The 24272-nt window shown below is 37.7% G+C and overlaps 1 protein-coding gene and 1 long non-coding RNA gene across 2 annotated transcripts; both read right to left on the bottom strand.

Moving 5' to 3' along the window:
- Nucleotides 1-268: 268 nt before the first annotated feature.
- LOC121637915 lies at nucleotides 269-13237 on the bottom strand. The gene is made up of 3 exons (XR_006009967.1): nucleotides 13227-13237; nucleotides 4999-5005; nucleotides 269-346 (listed from the first exon to the last, which is right to left on the bottom strand). It is a non-coding gene; the product is annotated as an uncharacterized LOC121637915 (long non-coding RNA).
- A 9055-nt stretch (nucleotides 13238-22292) lies between these two features.
- LOC121638015 (CMRF35-like molecule 3) lies at nucleotides 22293-23977 on the bottom strand. The gene is made up of 6 exons (XM_041982434.1): nucleotides 23879-23977; nucleotides 23418-23750; nucleotides 23072-23233; nucleotides 22773-22865; nucleotides 22597-22678; nucleotides 22293-22356 (listed from the first exon to the last, which is right to left on the bottom strand). The coding sequence occupies exons 1-6, from the start codon at nucleotides 23913-23915 to the stop codon at nucleotides 22293-22295; spliced, it is 771 nt and encodes a 256-aa protein (XP_041838368.1). The 5' UTR covers nucleotides 23916-23977.
- Between the last annotated feature and the right edge of the window lie 295 nt (nucleotides 23978-24272).

The raw sequence follows: 24272 nt of genomic DNA, 5'->3' as shown, positions 1-24272 counted from the left end.
GTACAAGGTTTAATCAACAAGCTTGATTAATTGGTGACCTGAAACTTTATTACTGTGTTTGTGTGAGATATAACCTTTTTACTATTTTATCGTCTTTGCAAAGATTCACTGAGGGTTTAATGATGTCTCATTTAAGGCTTTAATAACTTGGATATATGGATATATTCACAAAATGTTTAATTTGATAACTCTTTACAACATGATCAGACCAGCCCCTCTTTATCTGCTATCTGACCCAAAACCAGCCCACAAGACTGTTATTGGTTAAGATAATGGTCACACATCCCTCCACGGGGTGGGTCTTCAAAACTAACACTTTTAAACTCAGAACAAAGAGTTTAGTGCCCTCTTCTCCCTTCCTTTTGGCTCCTCTCCTCCTCTGTGGCCCTCGCAGCTTCAAGTGGACTTCAAGTTCCCTTCTCTCCAGACATGGCTCTCTTTCAGAGTTAGGACTTCGTCTGAACGCAAGAGAGAGAGAGATGCTGCCAGAGAATTAAGTTTGCAGTGATGTGAAGGACATCACTACCGATACTAAAGTTTGTGCCTGCATACCCAATGCATGATTGACAATTTTTGGCTCTTTTTGGACTCCGTAGCTCATTCCTTTTTTCCAGCTAATACTTCGCTTTTCTTGAGTTTTACCTTTTGGACTTTTAATATAGATCCTAAATAGATCCTACAGAGTTTCTTCGTTTTTGGACTGACCTAAAGCTGGTCATTTTCATCTTTGCCATATCACCGCAAGTCATTCACTGTCCATCATCGATACCACCAGCCTAGCCATTTTCCCATGCGAAGTCCTTTGTACATATTTCCTTTTCATTTATGCATGATTAGTTTAGTAATAAATATTCCATATTTATCCTAAACTGGTCTGGTTATTGTGAACTTCTCCTTTGAACCATGTTATGGGTCCCTTCGACGTAAGAATTCACGTTATTAGCGTCCTGAGACTGATTGATTGATAACTGATTGATTTCTAGCTTGAATTAATTAATTTATTAAATTAATTAATTTAGTTCTCTAATGGTGTCCACACAGCCATTAGGTTAGGATAAAGCTATCTGTGTGGTGGTGCCTCGAGGTATAGTAAGAATATTTTGTCTGATAATTTCATGAAATTATTAGGATTAATAATTTTATTAAACATCCTTAATGTTTAATGATGCTTAACGCTACATTTATTCAATTTGTACCAAGTGCTGTAGCCTATGCATCATGTGGATTGACAAAAACATTTTGTTGGCCAGTAGACAAAAAATAGTAATTTTTTTTTTACTTTTAGGAGAAGTATCTATGGACAGTTCCAAGACGGAACCACTTGCTTGAAAACCTTCCATTACAAAAATGCCACCCGAAAGATGTTAGCTGCCACTTGTTAACATAGCTTCTAGCCTCCGCTTTTGCCTCCAGGCTAAGCTCTGCCCACCAAAACCATCACGATGTTTGCAAATTTTGAAACAGTCTATGCAAACCCTAGCTGTAGGATTAGCATATAAGATTTGAACCATCTTAATAAATTTAGGACAAAAAAAAAAAAATTATTGCAAGACTCCATATATATCTCCTCTAACCAATCAAATGCATTTTGTGTGTATGTGATGGCTCGTCACACCTCACCACACGTGTATATCAACATTAATTTTATTTGAGTCTAAATACCACACATTCCATTTCACATTACCTCATTACTAATTACTTTCATGTTTCATACCTAACAATGCTAAATATATCTAGGCACTGTAAGGTTAAATTGGGTTTTGTATTAATACTTATTTCTTTCATTGAGTTACCTGGGGTTCAACCTCTCCTTTATGCTGCAGCAAAGGTGTGGCCATGGGCTGAGGACTCTTATAGGCTGCTGCTGGCTCCATTGGACTTGACCACATGCTGCAGTGTTATAGAGGTGTTTGGGGATTTATTTTGAGGTTTTTGTTAGTGCAAAATTTAATAGCCACTATATTTCCCCTTTTTGTGTTTTAGTCTTTGGTTAGCTAAACTTGTATTTAAGTTCCCCTGTTTGTTCAGGAGGTCAGTTTGTTATGTTAATTCATTTATTCATTTGTTTGCTTACTTAAGTTCTACTTTGTTCTGATTGTGAGTCTAGTTATATTTAGTTGGCCTCTTTTAACAGTTTGTTTAGGTGAACTTTTGGATTTTGTAAAGTTAAAATTTTGGGGGTAAATAAAAAGACCCAGGTTTTTGAATAAAAACCTTCTGTGTCCTGCAGTCTTACTGCTTGGTCCCTGACAGAGTCCAAGAAAAACAGACCAATTTGGGATTTAGATTTAGTTGATTCCTCAGTAATGTGGAGAAGCTTATCTAAATCAAGCCTACCTTTCATAAAGCCTGTTTGATTCCAGTTAGTTAGTTTACCTATCACTCTTTCAAGTCGTAGAGCGAGCACTTTAGCATACAGTTTGACATTGGTATTTATCAGAGAAATGGGACGATAATTGGCACATTCCAATGGATCCTCATCTGGTTTCAGTAATACAGTTATCAATGAAGTATTTAAATTAGTAACAAAACAAAATTAGTTACCATAGCTATGCAGATGACACACAGATATATATTACAATGTTACCAGGAGACCGAGGCTCCATACAGGCTCTTGGTAAATGCATGACTGGATGTGTCTGAACGTTCTTCAGTTAAACAAAAACAAAACTGAGGTGATATCTAGGGTAAAAGATCTGATGTCTCAGCAGGACCTGGAAAAATTTGTCCATGCTTTCACCTTTAGTCAGCTTGATTATTGTAACAGTGTTTTTACAGGTCTACCTAAAAATTCAATTAGACACCTGCAGCTTATTCAGAACGAAGTCCTCACTAAGACCAAGATAATGGATCAGTCCAGCTCTGAGGTCTTTACACTGACTGCCTATTCGTCAGAGAATAGACTTTAAAGTTCCGCTGCTGGTCTATAAAGCTCTGAAGGGTTTAGGACCAAAATACATCAGTGACCTCTTGACCCAGTATGAACCTACCAGAACCCTCAGGTCATCTGGATCCAGTTTCTTCTCATTTCCCAGAGTCAGAACCAGACATGGAGAAGCTGCACTCATTTAAACCCACAAAGTTTGGATGGATTGTGGCCCTTTATAAGCCCTGACTTATTGATAACTCTGCCCTGAATTCAAAACTGGCGGTCATGGTTGGCAATAGGCTATACGCAGGCGTGATGTCATGAAAATTCATTTGGAAATTCAGGTGACTTGTTGCAAGGCAAAGCGAAGCACCAAAACATCTGGAACAAGACTTCAGCTTTGAAAGATTGATATAAAGTCGAGCCATCCGTGACTCGTGTGTTTTTGTGTAGGAGTATGTTGATGCATGTGTGATTCATCTTGAAGATGTACACCAGCGTGTCATCTGGCCTTTGCCCAGGTTTAGTTAAACAGAAGTAGCAGTAACAGCAATAACATCCCCAGCTAAGCGGCAAGGGATTCAATTCCCAAGTCATTTTACAAAAGCGTGGTGTGATTGAGTCAGTCTGCACATTGAACTCAGTATTTAATTTCCTCAAGGTCTCAAGAGCAATGTCTCTGTTTCCAATTTCTGTTCCTCATGAGATCAGGATAGAAAACTAAATGAGGGCTTTTCTCTTTCTTTTCTCCATCTTTTTTCTCCATAGTTTTTTTTTTATTGTAAAATACTGAATGCTTAGAGTTGGATAGGAGGGGACAGGTTAATGAGAGTTCTTGGTGTGGCAACACATTCCATTATCACCACTTCTGTCTTTTCCTTTGCTTTGTTACAACATTTACCAACTTAAATTCTTGTTTTATTTTCTTCTGCCATCTCTCACTTCCTGCTCTTTCTCTAATCTCATTTCCTAAAATGTCAGTTTGAATTTTTATTACATATTTTTATTACATAGATGAAAAAAAAAAAAAGAAAAAAGGGAGCCTGATGTGGACAAAAGTAATGTCAGAGATAAGTAATGCTGCTCTTATCAGTGATGACTCATGGCAATAATAGTATAGCATAGATCATAACAACATCTTGGCATTGCATATAAATAGCATGCAACATAAAGAAAATTTCAAATGTCATTATATGCATTTAAACCTTTTATTCTGTCACTTTAAAGTGATTGGGGTGAAGAAAAGTTTAGGGCAGGCTGTCAGAGTTCATGGTAATTACAACCTGGATATTGCACATCAGTGAGTAGCGAGACCTTCAGAGATTTTCAGTGATTCATTCAAAATTGTGATCAACAAAAACTTCAGAGCAAGTGCATCTGGCTTGTAGAAGTCATAGTGCCTCGTTACTTTTCTTCAGTCATGGCCACATCAGTTTATTAAAGTAGAAGGTTTCCATGTAAGTATGTCCTTGTCAGATATTCTAACATCCTCAACTTAATATTTTATTTGAAAGGTATTGTGAATAATTAAGAGCAAAAAAGCAAAAGAAATAAGGTGATTCAGAAAATGAAAATTTTACAGTGACCTTACAAGATACTCTCTGTGTCAAAGATTTTGATTTCTGAATGAAACAAGAATGACAATCTCTTCAGAGCCTGCTATGCTATGTTAGCTAGCAGGCACATCCACAGGAGCACTCAGCAACAATAAACCAGTTATTTTCCCTATCTTTCCATCTGGTCTTTTTGCTCCTGAAGCAACATTTCTGAGTGTTTAGTAACAGTACTGGTCTAGTTTATTTCCTCCACTATTGGTGAAGAGATCCAAGATGGCGGTGTGTTCGTCATGTGAGTTGCAGTGTTTTGGTACATCTTCGTCGAGTTTACCCATCTTCAAACGCACATACAGTTGTGAGTTTCTGCTAAATTTCAACAGGACCACTTCTTGCATGTTAAACTCTGTGCTACGAGACCACGTCTGTTCCGGAGGCCTGCTCCCCAGCTCTGCACCTCACCCACAGTGGAGGCAACACAAGAGGAAGCAGAAGTGGGGCAAGTGTGGCGGTATCCAAGCTAGGCTAGTGGCTAGCCCACACAAGATGGCTATTCCCACCATTGTGCTGGCCAACGTACATTCTTTGGACAACAAACTGGACTATTTACGTCTTCTACGGAAAACTCAGAAGGCTGTGATAGAGTACCGTGTTTATGTGTTCATGGAAACTTGGCTCAATATTAGCGTCATGGACCATGCCATTCAGCTTGAGCAGCTAACTTTCCATCAAGTAGATAGAGCTCTTGCTGAAAAAGCTAACACTGCTCACTTTCAGGGAAGTTCATGGTCATTAAATGCTGACCATTCTACCTTCAGAGGGACTTTAAAGCTATACTGCTTGTTGCTGTATACTTTCCTTTGAACGGCAGTGGAAAAAACAGGAGTGAGGCACTGAATGGACAACAAACTGGAAGTGCTTAAGCACTGTTTTAACAGCACAGACTGGAGTGTGTTTAAACAGGGTGCCACCTAGAACAACAACACAGACCTCCAGGAGTACATGGATGTTGTCACTGCCTACATCACCAAGTGCATTGATGATGTAACAGTACTCAAGACCATCGCTGTTCGGACCAATCAGAAGCCATGGCTGACAGGGGAGGTCCACAGGCTCAACGCTGCCTTTAGAGCAGGAGATGAGGAGGAACTGAGAAGAGCGAGGGCCAAACCTGTCATGCGGCATCAGAGAAGCAAGGAAGCAGTACTCCAGGGGGATAGCTCGTCATTGCAATGACAGCGGAGACACACAGAGCCTGTGGCAATGGATACAGACCATCACGTACAAACCCCCAGACAGCGCCACCTCTCTACTAAATGAGCTAAATGACTTCTTTGCTCGTTTTGAGGCACACAACAGCACACCTGCACAGAAGTCTCCACCCCTTCCTAGCGAACAGGTGTTGACGCTGTCCCCGGACAGCGTGAGGAGGACACAGGATCAATGATCGCAAAGCTTCTGGTCCTGATAACATAGCTGGCTTTGTGCTGAGGGACTGTGCTGGAGAGCTCACAGATGTCTTCACGAACATCTTCAACATCTTGCTGAGCCAGGCTGTCTTGTATTTCATGCACCAAGGTTTGAGAGAACCATAATTTCAATTCTGTCTGTCCTGTACATGCTGCAGAATTGACAATAAAGCTGACTTTGACTTTATTTGCCCCTGGTTCTTTGCTTCTCAGCTTGAGTTGCAGAATTGTTACCATTGAACCCATCCATAATCAAAGACAATACCCACCCAGCAGCAAATTTTTTCTTATAGTGCTGTATAATAGTGTAATGAAATGACATGAACTGAATTCATATTACAGACATGCCTCACTTTGTTTGCTGATAACTCTATTTACTTTCTAGATAAAATGTTAAAAATATTTGCTTTTAATCATTGTATGTTTGTTTGAAAATTATAGTATAGCGTTTTTGCTGGGATTGTTTGCATTTGGGTTTCTTTGTCTTTTGTTTTGAGATTGTTTACCATTAGTCCCTTTTTTGGTTCAATTCCATTTCCTGTCTTTAATGTTGCCACTATTTTTTAGCAGAGCCAGGGTAGTAACATCAATGGGGGCTCGTCCGGGATTTGTTACCCCTGTCCTGTGTTAAGTATTGTTTAGTGCTGTGTACTGGATTTTACTGATGTCAGTATTTGTTGTGGGTACTGGATATGGCACAGTTTGATCTTAAGCTGTTTCTGTAAAGTCCCTCTCATGATCAGCTGGGCCAATGCCACAAAGATAACTTGGTTCAGATTTCACCCCACTTCTCCAACTCTCATCTTAAGGAACTTGTTAAAAAGGAGGTTAAGTATCTGGGGCATCATTTATAAATGATGTGTACGCACAAAATGGGGCCTGAAAGTGGTGAATGTCACTTTCTGTGCAAAGGTTGTGATTTATAAAAATAAACTTGACAAGAGAATGTGCGCACCTGCACGCAAACTCTGAAGCTTGTGTACAGACATTTTCAAGATGGGGGAAACTGGCAGCACATATGGTGAGATGGTTAATTTAAGCCACATTCATCTTGTGCATTTAACCATTCACATAAGACTTGTAGACCCTTGTAATCATAAACAGTGAGGCAATATTATAGATCTGTTCCTGGATGAAGCACAGTATCTTCATATGTATGTGTTCATACTTGCTCAACTGCAGTTAGAGGCCCAGCAAAAAAGCACAACTGAGTCAATTCTAACTAGAGATTAAAAAGTTGGAAAATGAGGCTGAGAAAACCATATAGTTGCACCAGCTTGAGCTTGATTTCCAAGCAAGAGTTAGTGCTTCATGTGCCTGCTGTACCTGCTGGTTCAGTTGGGTCCTCCTCTTCCATTCCTTCACAAGACAGATCCTTTAATATAACCAAATGTGTTGCTTTGATGCCAGGAATTTCAGAAAGTTGAAGTGGACTGTTACTTTGCTTGATTCCCTGCAAGGGTAAATCTTGTTGGAGGAATTCAAAAACTGTTTACCTGAACGTATTGTTGTACACATAAATTAACAAAAGGTTACATCAATTTCCCATTAGTCTGTTTACCATCCCAGTGGAACAAAATCTTCCCTGTTTCACATGAAAAACTGGTACAAAAGACAGATTACAGTCAAAAAATGGTGTGCTGCTCTGAAAAGCCACAGCTGGCCTGAATTATTGTCTGCGTCCTGCTCATATAGTGGAGCTCCAGGTGGACATCAGATGACTGGGCCAGTCACAGGCAGGTGATGACAGAGCCAGACAATTGCGGATGGGTGATGGCACAGCCAGGTACATGCTGAGAAAATCCAGACAGCTGGCCAATCACCTGGTTGCAACCAAACACTGTAATTTAAAGGTCTCAGGGTCCGTGAGGACTCATAATTTAAACAGAGGTCAGATAAGTCATGGATCATGAGACATTTTCAATGAGTCATCTTGTTTGCAGAAAGCATAGCAGGTGTAGCTTCTGTTCAATGGCAGTGGAATTGTTTAATTCTATTGATGTGGTCATGAGTTTATGATGACAATACTATACTGGCCTCAGCAGATACTATTAGAAGGGTTAGGTCTAACACGGCAGCAACCAGATAACTGACACTAGCAAGTCTGAATGAGGACACGCTAACTAGCCACCTAGCATAACTCGGGCCTTAAGATATGCAGTGCTGTCAAAGAAAGACCTGGACGGCACTGGACAACATACTCTTCACAGAATTAATGTAGGTCGTACACACATGTGTGTACACACACACACACACACACACACACACACACACACACACACACACACACACAATAATCACAAAGATGATGCATGTTGATTATTGTGTTATTAATAAATTGAACAGGGTCAGTACATACAGAGACAATTTAGCCTGCTTTGTGTAAACAGATTTAAAACAGAAGAGGAAACCATAAGTCAACAGGTGAGGCAGGCAGTACTCTACCTCACCTCAAGGGGGCATAGTTGCATGCTGTTGGATGAAAAGTTAAGCATAGGCTCTTTCCGACTGTAGGAACCTTTTACAGTTCCTATAACCTTTTCAGGAACCAGGCCGTTTTTTCGCGCATTCCGACATATAGGAACTAGGGACCAAAGCCCTCAGGTCCTATAACCATTTTAGCTACTGCTCCGAGGCAGGGTCTGAACGGGGTTCTGTAGGAACCCTCATGATGCAGGTGTTTGGTGACTGGTAGCTACGCCCCTTGCCAGATTTCCGCATTTTGTGTCCCTGCCACATTTAAAAAACACGGTTGCACATACGGACAAAAACAACAACAGAGCAAGCGATAAATGGACCGACGAGGAGGTCGAAGCTCTTCTGACCGTCTACGCCACAGAGGATTTTCAGAGAGGTTTTGAAGGTTCACAGCGAAATATAAAAATATTCCTGACGATCAGCCCTCAGTCAGAGAACGCGGGATAACGCGAAGCAGCGCACGTAGAAAACTCACACAAGACTACAAATAAATTAAGGATCATGCCAACCGGAGTGGGATGAACCGAAAAACCAGTAAATTCGACAGCTTGTACCACCGACATGTCTGCTCGGGCAACGCCGCAGCAAATGACTCCTGCGTGCGGCAGGAAAAGCCAGTGTGATATGCAGAGCATATACACACATGTAAATAGTTATTTTTCTCTGCTGTATTCACTATAAAAAAAATGACTTTGTAAAGAGTCTGAAGTATTCAGTTTGTGTCTGCTAGATGTGCTTTGGCCACATCTATAAAATATTAGCTAATAAAAATATTGAGTAGTTATTAACTTATCACAGCTATGAAATATTAAATAATCCATCTTTGGTCGCTACATTTTAAGTCTTATCCCTACATTAGTTTATCAACTTTATAATATGCTCCATATCACAGAACGAAGTTTATCATGTTTAACCAAGATCTGGCATCAAATACTTGTGGACACAAATTACACACCTGTAAACATTTCACCACCTCTTTTTATATTTTTACCTTCATCTACGCTAAATCTGTGTGACTATGTCCTCATAATTCTAAACCATAACTCAGTCACAACCAACCCTTCAGTGACGGATTACTCCTTCACCTTCTACTGACGATTACATAAAACACACAAAGCTTAATAGCAGATGATGAGATCAAAAAAATTAAATGATGCATTTTCTATGGAACATTTTCTCTTTAAATGTGTACATCACGTATACATGTTATGTTCTGTCTGTCGAACTTCCAGAACATGATGCTTATTATGAAGAGGTGGGTTGTGATTAGCTGGAAGGCAGGAGGTAAAGCATCCAGGCTGTTCTCCATCTCCTTCAGTATCTGCAGCAGGTGGTTGTGTCCATCCTCTCCAGTGCAGCTTCAGGTGGCCACAGATGTACTGAAATGTCTCCCTGGACATACAGAAATTCTCAATCCATTGCTCATCGGTAAAATTGAGAACAACCTTTTCCCACTAGTTATCAGCTTTGCTCCGGACCAGCCGGACGGTGAGGAGTTCAATGAGCTGCAGCAACGTCTGAAACGCAGAACACGAGTTACAATAAACCCGCCGTCTGAAATATTTACTTATTGTAATCTGCTCAACACAGACAGTAGAAAACCGTCTGAAATGTTTACTCATAAGACATGTATACAGTCGGCGCATGTTCTATAAGTTAAACTTACACGTCGTCTCCTTTGTCTGCGGAGTATCTCCTGCCGCTGGATTCTTCATCTTCTGACTTTCAGGAGCCTTCCAGCCTTGACGTGAGGTTGTATCGTCCATCAGTAACATCTCCATCAAGCAGAGCATGAACACTACAATCTCTTTGTTCTCCATATTAGCTTGCCGTGTTGTTTTGTTTTTAGCGGGTTTTGTTTTGTTGTTATTTGGCACTAAAGTCACACGTCACTGTGGCTGACGTATGCGTCACATCGGCCCCGCTACCGCCCCCAACTCATGTGCGAATGCAACATGAAACAGTTCCCCTGGAGAAGGGCTGTTCTTAGAACTAGGACAGCTGCGTTCTTAGAACTTCTCTGTCGGAATGTGCCTTATGATGCTCTTTTCAAGTTCTTACAATCATAAATTTGACTCCAGAGGAGTCAGTGCCTCACCAGCCATGAACCCTACCACACATCACTCTCCATCAGCATTCTTTGTTCAGCTGCTGAGAAAATTACAGTTCTTGGCTTGTTCTGTTTTTGCCAGCTCCTCTTTTCCACCATCCACTCGTCAGGGCTTCCTACGTCCCTCAGGGCCTCCTACATAGCCAGGCTATGTAAGGCTTGCTTGGATTAGCCTCAACTAGATGCAGCTGAAATGTGTTAGTGGAAGGCTTAAGCCTTAATTCAGAGATGGTATTAGTTCAAGCGAGGCTTTCCCGATACAGCCTGGCTTTCTTTAGCTTCTTTCGTGGAATACTCCCCTGCTGATTTTAGCTAATGTTTTAGCACGGCAACAACAAGCACCCGCCAGCTCACGTGTGCTCCCTCAAAGTGTGACAAAGTTCTGCCTGTCTCGATTTATTACTTTTCTACGCAGTTTATTGTCCAATCAGCAAGAATTATGTCACACACTTACATTAAAGACATTACACAGACTGTAGAAAGTCATGGTGTATAATAAATCTTTCTGTAAACTTTATATTGGCAACATGCTGAGAAAAATCTTGGGTTTCTGCCATGTATTTGACGTAAAATAATTTTAAAAATGATTGGAGTCATACAGAAAATATTTTATAACATATGGACAATTGTTAAAAATATTATTAGGTTTTTTTTGTGCATGACAGGTGAGGCTCTGCCTGGTAGCCTGTTGAGCCTTTTAGGGATTTTCTCAGTTAAGTAACCTTATGGCTTGCGTGAGGTCTGCACTCTGAGTGCTTCTAGTTTACAAATGTACACCAGCATTCGCTCCAAGTAGTTGTGACTTGTCTGGCTGCTTTTTACAGCAAGTTTACAATGAAAAAGATATACATGAATGGGTTGTAGAATATAAAACGTTGATCTGTCTAAAAAACAAAACAAAAACAACAACAACATCAACAAGAAAGAGCACAATTTATTTCTGCTAAAGATACCTACTATTTAAAGAATGTATCACAGGACAAAACACTGCACACAGATAAAGGCAAACATTTTTGTCTTCATTGAAGAAGATGTTCTCTGTGTGCTTCTGGTCAATGGTATTGACCAAAAGCCTGATGACTGCTAATGAACCAAAGATGAAAACAAATCACTCTTCAGTCACCAGAGGATGCTCTTAGAATGAACTGCAAACACTTTTACATTACCAACAAAATTGATTCAAAATCCATGAGATATACCTTAAAGTCATCACAGATCCCTACACAAGCACAGATAATTGGTATCCAGTTATAATTGGTAGGAACTGCTTTACAAGTGCCAGAAAGCCAATTATAACTGCATTAAACTCATGAACAGAGTCCCAAACAAATAATGCAAGGTGAATAAGAAGCTGTTTAATATCTCTTTAATTGTTGTGTTGGTTTGACACCCCAGAGAACAGAATAAACTTTTAAAAGAAATAAGGCACCCCAAGGGCTGTTTGCTTTACAAGCAATCCCTATCATGTATTATATATGACCACCCAGAGAGAGAGATCATTAATGTGGGATATGTGAGGGCTGATATTACGATTTACCCTGCAACCTCTAGGGTGAGTCATGGGGCAAGCCCAGCACCAAGTTGCTGCATTTTTATGAACAAAAATGCCACTTTGGCAACAAAGTTGATGGGTAATTCAGTTTTTTCCCCAGCAACATGGCTTTTTACCATAGAGGTCCATGGTTTCATCTGGCTAAATTGGGATTTCATTTCTTTTCATTTCTTTTTCACCAACCGAAAAATTCTTGTGAGTGTTGTATGTCAGTGTTTAAGAAAAAATGTAAATGTCACTTAGCAAAGAGTTGGTTTTACATACAAAAAATGGCATGCTAAAGTTCACTGATATTGTGAAAATAAGAAGAGTGGAAACACAACCAATGTTAAAAGAACCTCATACAGCTTGCATTTTCCACAAGTGAAAGCCACAGATGGAAACTGATGTGGGCAATATGCCCAGGGCAAAATCTGTGTTAGAGTGCATGAGTGAATTAAAATCAACAACAAACCGCATACCATAATTTGCCCCAGATAATTTTAAAAGTACTGCCCATTCCTACATCAAGTTAAGGGAGTGGGCGCCCCCACATCAGCTTACTGTTGAGAAAGTCTCAAACAGAGTTTGTTTTGGAATAAGGGTGGAGGTGATGGTGGCCAGTAATAGGTTCATCTCTGGATGTCAGGCCACTAATACAATTAAAGTAAATTACATTGCAAAATACATCCTAATAAAGTGTAATCCATCCATAAAGTTTTGGTTATATACCTAAACTTCTACATACATGTTATTTTTTTGGTTATGTTAAATCATCAAAGGACTACAGAACATATTATAGAAAAAGGCCAAAGAAGCTATCATGTGTTCAGCTTAGAAAAAAAAAAGCAAATAAAGAGGAAGAGGAGGAGGAGAAATGGAATAAAGATGTAGGCATGTAGATATGTCATCTGTATGAATATTATGCCTGTAACAAAACAAGCTGTGAATTGTTGGGTATATGTGAATTGAATAAATATATTTGTGTTTATTAGCCTCTTGCAACATTGCTACTTATTCATAGGATGATTATATTTGACATGGCTGAGTATCACATTAATATCCACAGCAAGCTAGAGTTGCTGTAAGAACTGAGAAAAAGTTACTGCTACAACATAAGTTACATCTACAATACCAACAATACAAGCATTTTTGTTCCTGTTCATAAGGAAAGTAACAAGTTGGGATTCAGACTTTAATCCCTTACAGTTCAAACTCTGTTCAGTTGGTAATAATAATGAGAAGCAATAATCAGGTTGTGTTACTTATGCTTTGTCAAACCCTCCTTTAAATGCCTAAGTGTTATATATTTTTTAAAATAAAATAATTTCACACGGTCCATGGTATAATTACTTTAAATTTAGTTAAGTAAATCAAAGACAGGGTAAATAACTGTAAACATTGAATCTCTTAAACTGCTACCAGTACCTGAAACCTTTTGCTTAACCTTAAGTAACTTTCTTTGTGTTATCATGATTTTAGTGAAGTTGTTTTTTTAAAGACAAGTGATTTCTTAATGTGGAGGACTAAATATGAGAGAGAGAGAGAGAGAAAGAGAGAGAGAGAGAGAGAGAGAGAGAAAGAAAGAAAGAAAGAAAGAAAGAAAGAAAGAAAGAAAGAAAGGTAAAATATATACTTGGCTAATGTCTTTGTAGAATCTAGGGGGCCTAGACAAGATAATTGGATAATATGATTTTGAAAGCAGTTGTAACATCAGAAGTTCTACCCAGGGCAACCCGTTTGTAATTGCTCACTCTGACATTAAAGACATGGGCAGGGAGCAGAAAATAATCAGCTTAAGCTGTTTAGGTATGCTTGTAACCAGGTCAATTTGATTTCAGAACTGAGATTAGAAAGGTTTTTAATTGGCTAATTGGCTAGTCATATTCCAAGGGAAGTGCGATATAGTGATCGTTTGAGTTACAAGTGCTCAAACTGTCAAAAAGGTAAGATGAGAGTTCAGTCGGATATAACTAATAGGGCTTATAGTCACTGGAATCTAATTGTTGCTAAAACCCTTTTCTTGGAAAGGATAAGTGTTTGCAGCAGTCATGTTCTCTACCTCCAGCGCCTTGCTGGAGTTGACATTCTGATAAACCCCTAACTAAAATGACCACATAGACATGAAGGCTCATGTTGACCCTGCTTTCATTTCTTGGTTATGTCTCTGAGCACTTGATAAATTGTACTTGTGAACACTCTACATAGGTTACAGTTCTTAAAAATCCTTTGCTTTGAATTCGTTTGAAGTTAGTTTGCATTTTGCCCGGCTACTTTTTGGTTAGTTTGTTATTCTTTTATTCCTTTGGTGACACAGTTAGCTACCCAAATTTCCATGAGGACTCTCCAAAGGGATTAATAAAGTATTTCTATTTTATTCTATTCTATTCTATTCTATTCTATTCTATAAAAAAATGTCAGGTAGATTATCCAGTAAACATGGCTCTGTGATTACACTGTGTGTATGTGTAAATCTGTGATTAAATGAAAAATATTGTGTATTTATGTTTGTGTTTTATTAACTGAAATCAAAATCAAGGCCATATGCTCATACAGCAGATGCCTTTAGGGCAGGGGTCTGCAACTAAATTTGGCCCAATTTTCTTTCTGATCAACAGAATGGTGGGACAAAATTAATTCTTTATTAGGCAAAACCTGCTTTTTTCCTAATAAACAAAACTATTTATCTACACTATTATATATTGTACAAAAAATTTAGAACATATGAGATGTTATTGTTACAATGTATGTGTTCCATGCATATTTTTAACATTCTCGGAGCTCTGATCTCCTTTAATGTTCAGCCGGTAAATGAGATATTGGGTTTGAACCTGGATTGGCTGCATTTATGGGGCAGCTGCTATGCCAGGTGAACTAAACACGACACCCACAGGAACGTTCAGGGACAATAAAACCAGTTACTGTCCTCGTCTTTCCATCTGGTCTTTTTACTCCTGAAGTGCAACATATCTGTGAGGGTTTAGTAACCGTGCTGCTCTGGTCTGTTGCCTCCACTATCTGAGAAAACTCTGACAGAGCACTTGATAAATTGTACTTGAGGACAGTCCACATAGGTTACAGTTCTTAAGGGTTGTTATATGTTCCAGCTGTTAAACTTTCCAGCTTTCACCTTCAAATGAGGTCAGGACGCAGAGGGAATGTGATTACTCCTGGGTGAAGCTAGCTACAGCTTCACCCAGGAGTTGCTGCCAGTTGCCGACCTAAGAGCATAAGAAGCAGTTAGAATCTCATCCCATATTTTTCCACAATGTTTTCTAGAAGCCTAACAAAAGCAAAAATGTATCCATTTATAAATGTCTATGTTTGTGTGTCTGAGAGAACAAGAAGAAAAAAGAAAAAGGTAATTTGCAGTGTCATTGATTGTCATTGACAGTAGAACAAACACCCCAGGCCAGGACACTCTTCCCCTAGTGGCTGGTGTACTAATGACAGGAACAACAATAACACCAACATCAAACTGCTGTCAAACTCTGAGTATAATAAGAACAGTAACTGGGGGACATTCCCACTGTCAAGGTGACCTCTACTGCTTTCATGACAGTGTGTGTATGTAGACAGTCAAAGTCATAAAGATAAATTATAGGAAAAGGCAGGAAATGAAGATCAAATATTCAAAATCCAGAATGTCCTTTATTACGTACATAAATATGTTTCATATATATGATTCTGAATTAATACTCTCATTTCTCTTTTCCTGTAGTCATTGACCCAACTGTGTGATACCTGGCTAATGTATTCAATAGTTATAAAATGACTAAATTATTCTGAATCTATTAGGAATATTGAATCGTGACAGCATGTATGGCTGTCAGTCTTCCCTTGCTGTCCTTGTCATAGATTAACAAACTGCTCTGGATCTATCCTACTTCTAACCCTATGACAGGGTCTTAGCCCCCTACAATCCTTAAAAGGACAAAGTGATTATAGAAAATAGATGGGTAGTAGGTTGAACCATACTCATTGTAAGATTGTGGTTAGATGTGTCAAACTATTTCCTGTCACTTCCTATAAATATCTAAGTTGACAAAAGCTCTTTAAATGTTCACATTGAGTGCTTTCCTTTTGCTGCCAGAAAGAAAATTGCATAAGGTCATTTTCTCTGTCATACAAGGCACATGCATGCATTTTCATTCTATTCTACTCAAACAATTGCACTCATACACTCACCATTGCACATTTTGTGGCTCTTTAGGATTTTCTCTAAACCAGAGAAGAACAGTGTTTATGTTGCTGTTTAATGCAAAGGCACTGTCAGGTAAACTGTATACTTACATTTCTGCATACTTTTTCTCATTTATACTAAATCAACAACCAGACTTTTAAATCTTTCTTTGGGTGAACTCAGAACTGGGTGAAACAGCTTTCTTCCTCTATGCTCTGTATGCACTGAGTGGGCTTCAAAGTACAGACTTACAGACCCCTGCCTTTTTATGCACTTTTAAGGGTCTTACAAGAAATGTTCTAAAGGAAAACTTTTGTTTTATAAAGTTTTTACATATTTTAACTACATTTGTAGTTTTATAATGTATTAAATCGGAAAGTCTTTTTATGAGTTACTTCTGTGAAGCTTGTTTATGCTACCTTCATGACTAGGACTTCCTGGTAGAAGGGAGCTCGTAATAGAAATTTCCTGGGTAAAAAAAAAAAAAAAAAACACAATGCAAATGCTGAGGCCAACACAGAAGAGCCTCCTCCTCCTTCTCTTATTTGCACCTCATTACACCAATAAATGACTGACATTATGTTCATGCATTTGACCCTGCAGAGCAGTCTTCCTACCACAAGAGCTAAAGAGGTTACCTGTCTATGTCTCCATCTGATGGGTGTATTACAGAAGCTAAAATCTACCTGTGACATCAAAAATTTAATTATGAAAAACGTTTTACATTGCATTATATGGTATTGTGAAATATGGACAATATTTTCCTTGCCATATATTTTAAAATGGCCAGTATGGACTATAGATATGGAATATGGATGTCATTCTTCTATGGTAGTACTGATACATTGTTATGCAGTTCATACAAAAAATGTTTTCTCCTAGACATTAGGGCTAACAGATGCACTCACTGCAAAACATATAACATTGCATTTAGACATTTAACTGTGGCTTTTATCCAAAGTGACTTTCAAGTGATTACAGGTGGATTACATTCAAAATTCATAAAAAAAAAAAAAAAAGAAAAAAATGGCTCTGCCAAAGCTACACAGTTCTAATAGGTTGTGTACCTTAGATACCATTTATTCATATACAATACATATACAGATACAACCAAAAAGTTAAGAAAAAAAATGAAAAACTGATTCAAAAGTACATCCAACAAAAATTGGTTGTTATACTTAATCTCCTAAAAAATATCCAACCACTGGTGGGTGGACGGTGTGTGTTTGTAAAGCAGTTAAAACTGATAAAATTGAGTGTGGTTGCGGCAGACAGTAACCACTTTTTAAGGTACTGCATAAAGTGATAGATACAATCTTCTGGTGGTCTGTTGTGTTTGGTTTAACCTAAAAACTAAGGTTTGATGCACAAAGGTGCTCAGATATTGCACATATCTTTTTTTTATTTTTATTATGAATTATTTAATTCATGGAGGCATTGTTAATGCAAAAGTGGCTCTGTTAATTTATTAAGATTTTATCTTTTTATCTTACAGTTCTAAAGTGTGATTTTGTAATACTGGTGCTACAGGTCTTGGGTTACATCTGGTACTCTGTTTAAAGCACTAAGACGACATTCAAGTATGCATCATTGTGGACATTTTTGTCCATTTAGGAAAATTTTTCTCTAAATCTGGCCAGTACTTTGGCTGTGTTAGTGCATATAGCACAATTATTAGGTAAGACAGTCTCTCTTCACAAAGTTTAGAAATCAGTTTTTATTTTATTTAATGGCATTTTATGCGGAGGTTGATTTTAGTGATAAATAGGAAAAATGACATTTGTTTTCTCAAAAGTGAGCCCAAAACATAACAGAATGCATAATTATATTTTGTAATAGTTATTACATTTTTTAAAAATAGAGGGGCATCAAAAAGCAGTTGAGATTATGGCACCCAAATAGCAACTAATTTATGATGATCTGCAATGTCTTGATGGGTAAAGTCTTTTTTAGGATAACAGACCTGAGTGCCTTTTTGGAGTGGCAGCTTAGGGGGCATTTTATTGCATATTGCATGCTTGGGGGTTAGGCTCATTTAGGGGTTGCAACAGTCTTTGGGTACGGGGCAGTTCCTTTCTCTGCGAACTGCTGTGCTGCATGAACATTTCCTTAAGAAGACAAGACAAACAATAAACAAGAAAACTTGTTTATTTATTTGTTAATGCACGGCAACTGTTTCTGCAACATAAGAGCAAAACATGGAGCTGCATCAAATCCCAGTTAAGAATGTTATGGGTTTGCGTGTGCATGTGCATGTATCGCGAGTGGGCGGGGATGTTTGCTAACGGGGTCTGTGTGTTTGTGAGGAGTAGGACAGAAGAAGAGAGTTCAGAGTTCGATTCCAAATGTGTACAGCATGGTTGTAGGCAAAACCATTTTTTGAAGCAACATATAAATAGTGCTTCAAGAATAGGTGACAGATACAGCCATCCTTTGTTCTGATTGCTTACGGCTCCTGTGGATGTTATAATAAACATTCTCTCTAGCTTTTGTTCAGATTTAATGTGAAATTGGCACATTCATTTAATAGATTTGCTCTTTTTTATATAATAACTGCAGATATTCACACAGCTTAAAGTGTTTGGCCTCAGTTTACATTTACATTGTCATTCAAAACTGACAGATTTTTGTTGAATATATTTTTATTTATTCTTTTATATGTAGACCAGCAAATAAAACTTATTAAAATAAAACAAAATACATAAACATATTTTGCTTGGCCTGTTTATGGGTTAGCAGGAGTGGGTTTGAAAAAAATAGTCCTGCTCAAGGCTCTAGACCAAAACTCGTCTATGATCTGCATTAGAGTTTGATTGCGCATTCTCAACTCACCATACAAAACAGACATTCCAAGCAAATGAACAAGTACTCAAATCAGAGAGGCTGGTGTGTATCCACTCTTATATTATTTGGGTCAGATTCCCAGTGTGGCATTGTCGCAATGTTCATGTTGTTACAGGCCCCCGATGGCTTAAAAGTTCCCCCTTGTACCCATGGGTCTTCTGGTCACAATCCCATCATAAAATGCCCCACATTATGTTGATGATGTGATTATGTAGAGCAGTGGTCCTTTTCCTGTCACAAGAGTTAGAGGTTTCCTGGAATTCTGCTTCAGAAGATGTTCAGGTTTTGGAGCTTGTTGGGGATGAGTCTCCCTCTTCCATTTCTTCAAGATGTCGTGATTCCAAATGAGTTTGTTTTTATGTTGGAAACTGGAATTCAGCTTCAGAATATGTTCAGGTTTTGGAACTTGTTGGAGATGAGTCTCACTCTTCCATTTCTTCAAGATGTTGTGATTCCAAATGAGTTTGTTTTTATGTTGGAAACTGGAATTCAGCTTCAGAAGTTCAGTGAGGTTTGGTTCGGTAAATCCAGATCTCTGTTGTGGTTCCGCAGCCCACCATAACTTTACCCAGTAGGCAGTGTAGCGGCCGTAGAGATGTGACGTTCATGAACGAATCGATTCTTTTGAATGACTCTTTAAAATGAACGATGGGAACCGATTCACAGCTGTGAGCCGTTAATTTGTGAGCCATTCTTTTTATATACAAATTTTCAACACTGCCTTTTTATTATTATTATTATTATTATTATTATTATTATGGCTCAGCAAGGTAGAGCGGTCGTCTTGTAACCCGGGGGTTGCTGTTTCGATCCTCGGCCAAGTTGAGTTCACGTCGAGGTGTCCTTGGGCAAGAAACTGAAGCCCTAATTGCTCCTGATGGGTCGTGGTTGAGCGCCTTGCATGGCAGCTTCCGCCATCAGTGTGTGAATGTGTGTGTGAATGGGTGAATGTGATGTATAATGTAAAGCGCTTTGGGTATCGTTCCAGGTACAGTAAAGCGCTATATAAATATGGACCATTTACCATTTATTATTATTAGTGATGGTGATAATAGTAATGACATTTTTATTCATATTATCATGAAATTATTTGATATATTTATCCACTATTTCTCTTTCCTTTTTGTCAATTTATTTATATATCATATATTACTCATTTTTGATGGCATTATCATTATCATTCTTATGACAAGCAAGAATTTAATTCCATTTTGGTTGTAGATATTATCATTTTCATTATTTTTGTTTCATCTTGTATTTCATAATGGTATTTTAGCATCTGGACTCTGAGTACACTCATCTACATTTATATTGTCACGACTAACGCACAACACACGTCACCCTCTTATTTGTATTCACTTTGTTTGTCCATGTGTCCACTTTATTTTTCTTAGTTATGTGGATCAGCCTCAAAGGCAGGGCTACCCTACCCACCACCTACTCACATCCCTACAATAGACAGGACCATCAATGGAAAGGTTACAGTTTACAAATATTTTGACTTGATAACATATTATCTTTCTCACATCTCATAAATATGTTGCAATCAAAGATCAAGGCATGCTTCCTTGCATACTCTCCACAATGTTCGTGGGCTCACTGTCATCTATAAAACACTCCAAGGTCATTCACCTCCACATGTAACAAAACTTCTACACACCCAGTATCAGTAGCAAAGTACAACAAACGGTCTTCTCATCGTACCATGCTACACATTCCCAAAACCACATCTCACTTTGGTCAACTGTCTTTTTCATTTGCATTCTTTTAAAGAATGTTTTAAATGTTTTATTAAAATTTATGTGCACTATTGTTTATTTTATTTTTTCACTCTGTCCTACAAGTACTTTCTGGAACTTGCCAGGCCAACATTGTAAATAAGATTTTGTTTTTAATGTCTTACCGGGTCGAATAAAGGTTAAATTGATTTTTTTCTTTCTTTTTTTTTTTCCTTTTTTTTTGTACAGTGTCATTACATTAAATAAATAAAAAAACGTTCATGTACTATGTCATGAAACTTATTGGTACCTTTTTTTATTAACTTTTTTTAATTGTATTTTTCTGTGTCTAAAACTGAAGGCTTGAAACTAAATTACTAAATCTATCACTAGAGATCTATCACAAGCATTTAGTTTTTCATATTTTTAATCTGAAACATTGGCCTTTTTTCAAGTCTTATGTTTTTTAATCTTACTTGTATTGCTTATGTAATGCTGTTCTTTGTTGTTGAAACATTGTGAGTTTGCTCGTCGTATCTAATGTGCTTCATAACTAAAAATTACCTAACTAAAATTTCCCTAAAATAATATTCTTATTAAATAACCCAGTTTACAATTAAGTTTCATGTGACAGACTGTTGATGTCATGCTTGGTCAGTATAGTAGAGACATGAACATTGACCTTTACTGAGGCGATACAGGGCTGAAGTTTTTTGGAGGTTTTCTTCGGATGTAATGTTACCTCCTGCATTAGCTGCTGATGTCTTGGATGAAAGTTTATAAAAGCTTAAAGGCTCTCTATAAATCTCAGGAGTCCTACTTTTTAAAACCCCTAATATTGAGTAAAATATGACAATCAAGTCAAATCAAGTGAAGTAGTTTTTATTGTCCTTTCAGCCATATACATAGTACACAGTGAGACAAAACAATGTTTCACCGGTAGCAGTTGGTGTTATACGTAACTGTTAAAAGACAGTAGACAAGACAGACACACTAAGTACAATAATGTAGAGTCAGTGCATCCACACACACTAAGAGCTACACACACACAGTGCACATACATACACACAGCCACACACTCGCTTTTATTCACATACCCTCACGCATGTTTACATTAAGTGCAAAGGATAGCAGTAACGTAAGACAAGCACACTAGACAGGGGCAAATTATAAAATACATACGTTATAAGGTTTTATTTAAATTCCAGTAGCTTTCTTCACATTCTCTTTGGTAGCTGGGCAAAGGAATATGAAAAGTCTTCATCACTGCTTTTGCATTGAGTTGAGCCAGATTGTCAAATGTCTTCATTCTTCTCTTTGGGTTGTTGAACAAGATAATATACCGTGGTATCCAAAGGATCTGGGACTATACTTGCTGCAGATTCACCTTTTGAAACAACTTCATACATAGAAGCTACTGAAAAATCCTCTCTAGAATAATTATTCCATTCTGCTTCAGTGTTTTGGAGAAAGGAATGATTTTCATAGAGACTTTCTAAGACAGTGTCAGCGTTGGCAGTAGAGAGGTGGACTGGTGTCAAAGGCAGAGTTTGGCTTTCAGTTTGCTGGTCTTCACGTCTGGTGTTCTCACAATCAGAATCCTTAGAATTGTAAACAATGAGAAAAAAAAGGAAAAAAAAAAATGATTACATGAAAAATTAAGACTTGTAAAAACATGTAAAAAAAGTTCCCAGTTTAGAAATGAAAATATTTGCTGCCCCATTAATAAATTCAGCTCATAAAAGATTCAATTAATGTCTCCTCATTTTAGCTGAAACCAGGACTTTCACCATCCAAATAATAATAATGATAATAATAATAATAATAAAAAGAAATTGAACCATATTATTAGCATAAAATTAAAGAAACTTACAACATCTGCATTGTCTTGTGGATAATCAGGAGGAAAACTTCCATCCATTTCTGAAAATACATAGAAAGAAAGCATTTATTATTTTGTCTGTGGATGTTTTTCTAAATACAGTATGTGTAATGTCTGCTCTATTGTAAATCTCACTATGTTGTCTCTTCATAGTCCTCATAAGCTGCAACAGGACAATCAGTGAAACTATCGTCACAATGAAACCTACAATCAGGTACGGTACACTTCCTGACCAAAGAAAAAGGAAAACAAGTGAACGTTTGATGCATGACATCATGTTTTTGAAGAGATACTCTTTAAACTAAATGAACTTAGACCTGAAACTGCAGAAAAAAATGTGTTTTGTTGAATGTAATTAATTTTAAATTGTATCTCTGAGCAAATTCTTAGAGGAACTTCAGTAACACAATCGGTCAAATGAGTGTACTTCATACCGGCTCCTTTCACTGCAGTTGCTGTAGTTGTGTCATGAAGGGTGCTGTATGACAAAGCTGAATTTGTAGTCATATCCAACCTTGAGGACATGGTGCTCGTTGTTGTCACAGGAAATGATGATGTCAAACCAGCTGTAGTTGTTGTAACAGAGGTTATCGGACCTGAAATAGATGATATAAATGAAATATTTTTTTATTTAACTACTAAGGTTTCTATTATTAATAAAAAAATGTATTCTAAGTTAAACATGTTTGCATAAAGCACTTTGATCAATTGTTTTCTTTTAAGTGCTATATAAAACAAGTGGAGTTGGAGTTAAAATATAAATGAAGAGCATAGACTTACCATCAATAACTTGAAGATTCACCTCTATAAATGAATCCCAGATAAATCGCTCCACTCCACAATAATATGTTTTGGAGTCTGACAATTTGAGATCCATGAAAGTCACCAACAAACAATCATCTACGTTTGTTATCTGTATTCTGTCCTTTTTCTCAGTCATACTAAATGCTGCTTTGATGATGATGTGCTTGTCTTGTTTGCATGGTTTTTCACAAAGATACTTAACATTAGTTCGTATTTCTGTCCAAGTTTTCCAGTTACAACATTTAAATGTCACCTTTTCACCAACATGGCCCGTTACTTTGAGAGCCTTCATCTCCACAATCGTCAAACCTACAAGACAAAATACGCATTTAATTTAAATTAATTCATCCATTTCATGAACAATATTAGTAAATATTTATCAGAAAGTAAATCAATTTAAGAAAAAAGTACTATGAATGAAAAGAAAGATAACTCACTGAGGAGAAGACAAGTACACATACAGATTTTAAACATGTTGAGAATGATGACTAAATTAAAGTCAAAAGGGCAGTCGTTACAACCACATTCTTTATAGCTTCTCTTCTCTCTTCCCCTGAATCTTGAAGTGGTTGAAGCCCCTCCCTTTCACACTCAGTGACAAACACATTAACCACAGAAAGAACATGACTGTTCGATCGGTGTATATAAAATGAAAAGAAGATGCACAAAAATATTTAATTATATATTTTTTAATACATTATAAAAAGCAGTTTGAGCAACGCTGTGTGACAGCTTTTACATGTGTAAAATAAATAACCTGATACATGACTCCAGGTTATACAGAACTTATATCATCTGTAGAGAAGAAAAAAAGAAATGACATCACTCCTA

The sequence above is a fragment of the Melanotaenia boesemani genome, chromosome 4, assembly GCF_017639745.1.
Source record: "Melanotaenia boesemani isolate fMelBoe1 chromosome 4, fMelBoe1.pri, whole genome shotgun sequence".
NCBI lineage: Eukaryota > Metazoa > Chordata > Actinopteri > Atheriniformes > Melanotaeniidae > Melanotaenia > Melanotaenia boesemani.
This window is presented reverse-complemented; position numbering and strand designations above follow the sequence as displayed.

Excerpts from the sequence above, each read along its gene's own strand:
- LOC121638015 (XM_041982434.1), bottom strand. The coding sequence starts at position 23,915 with ATGTTTAAAATCTGTATGTGTACTTGTCTTCTCCTCA. Across the intron at positions 23,234-23,417 it reads GAATCTTCAAGTTATTGATG|GTCCGATAACCTCTGTTACA; the intron begins GTAAGTCTATGC and ends CATCTATTTCAG. Across the intron at positions 22,679-22,772 it reads GACTATGAAGAGACAACATA|AAATGGATGGAAGTTTTCCT; the intron begins GTGAGATTTACA and ends ATGTATTTTCAG.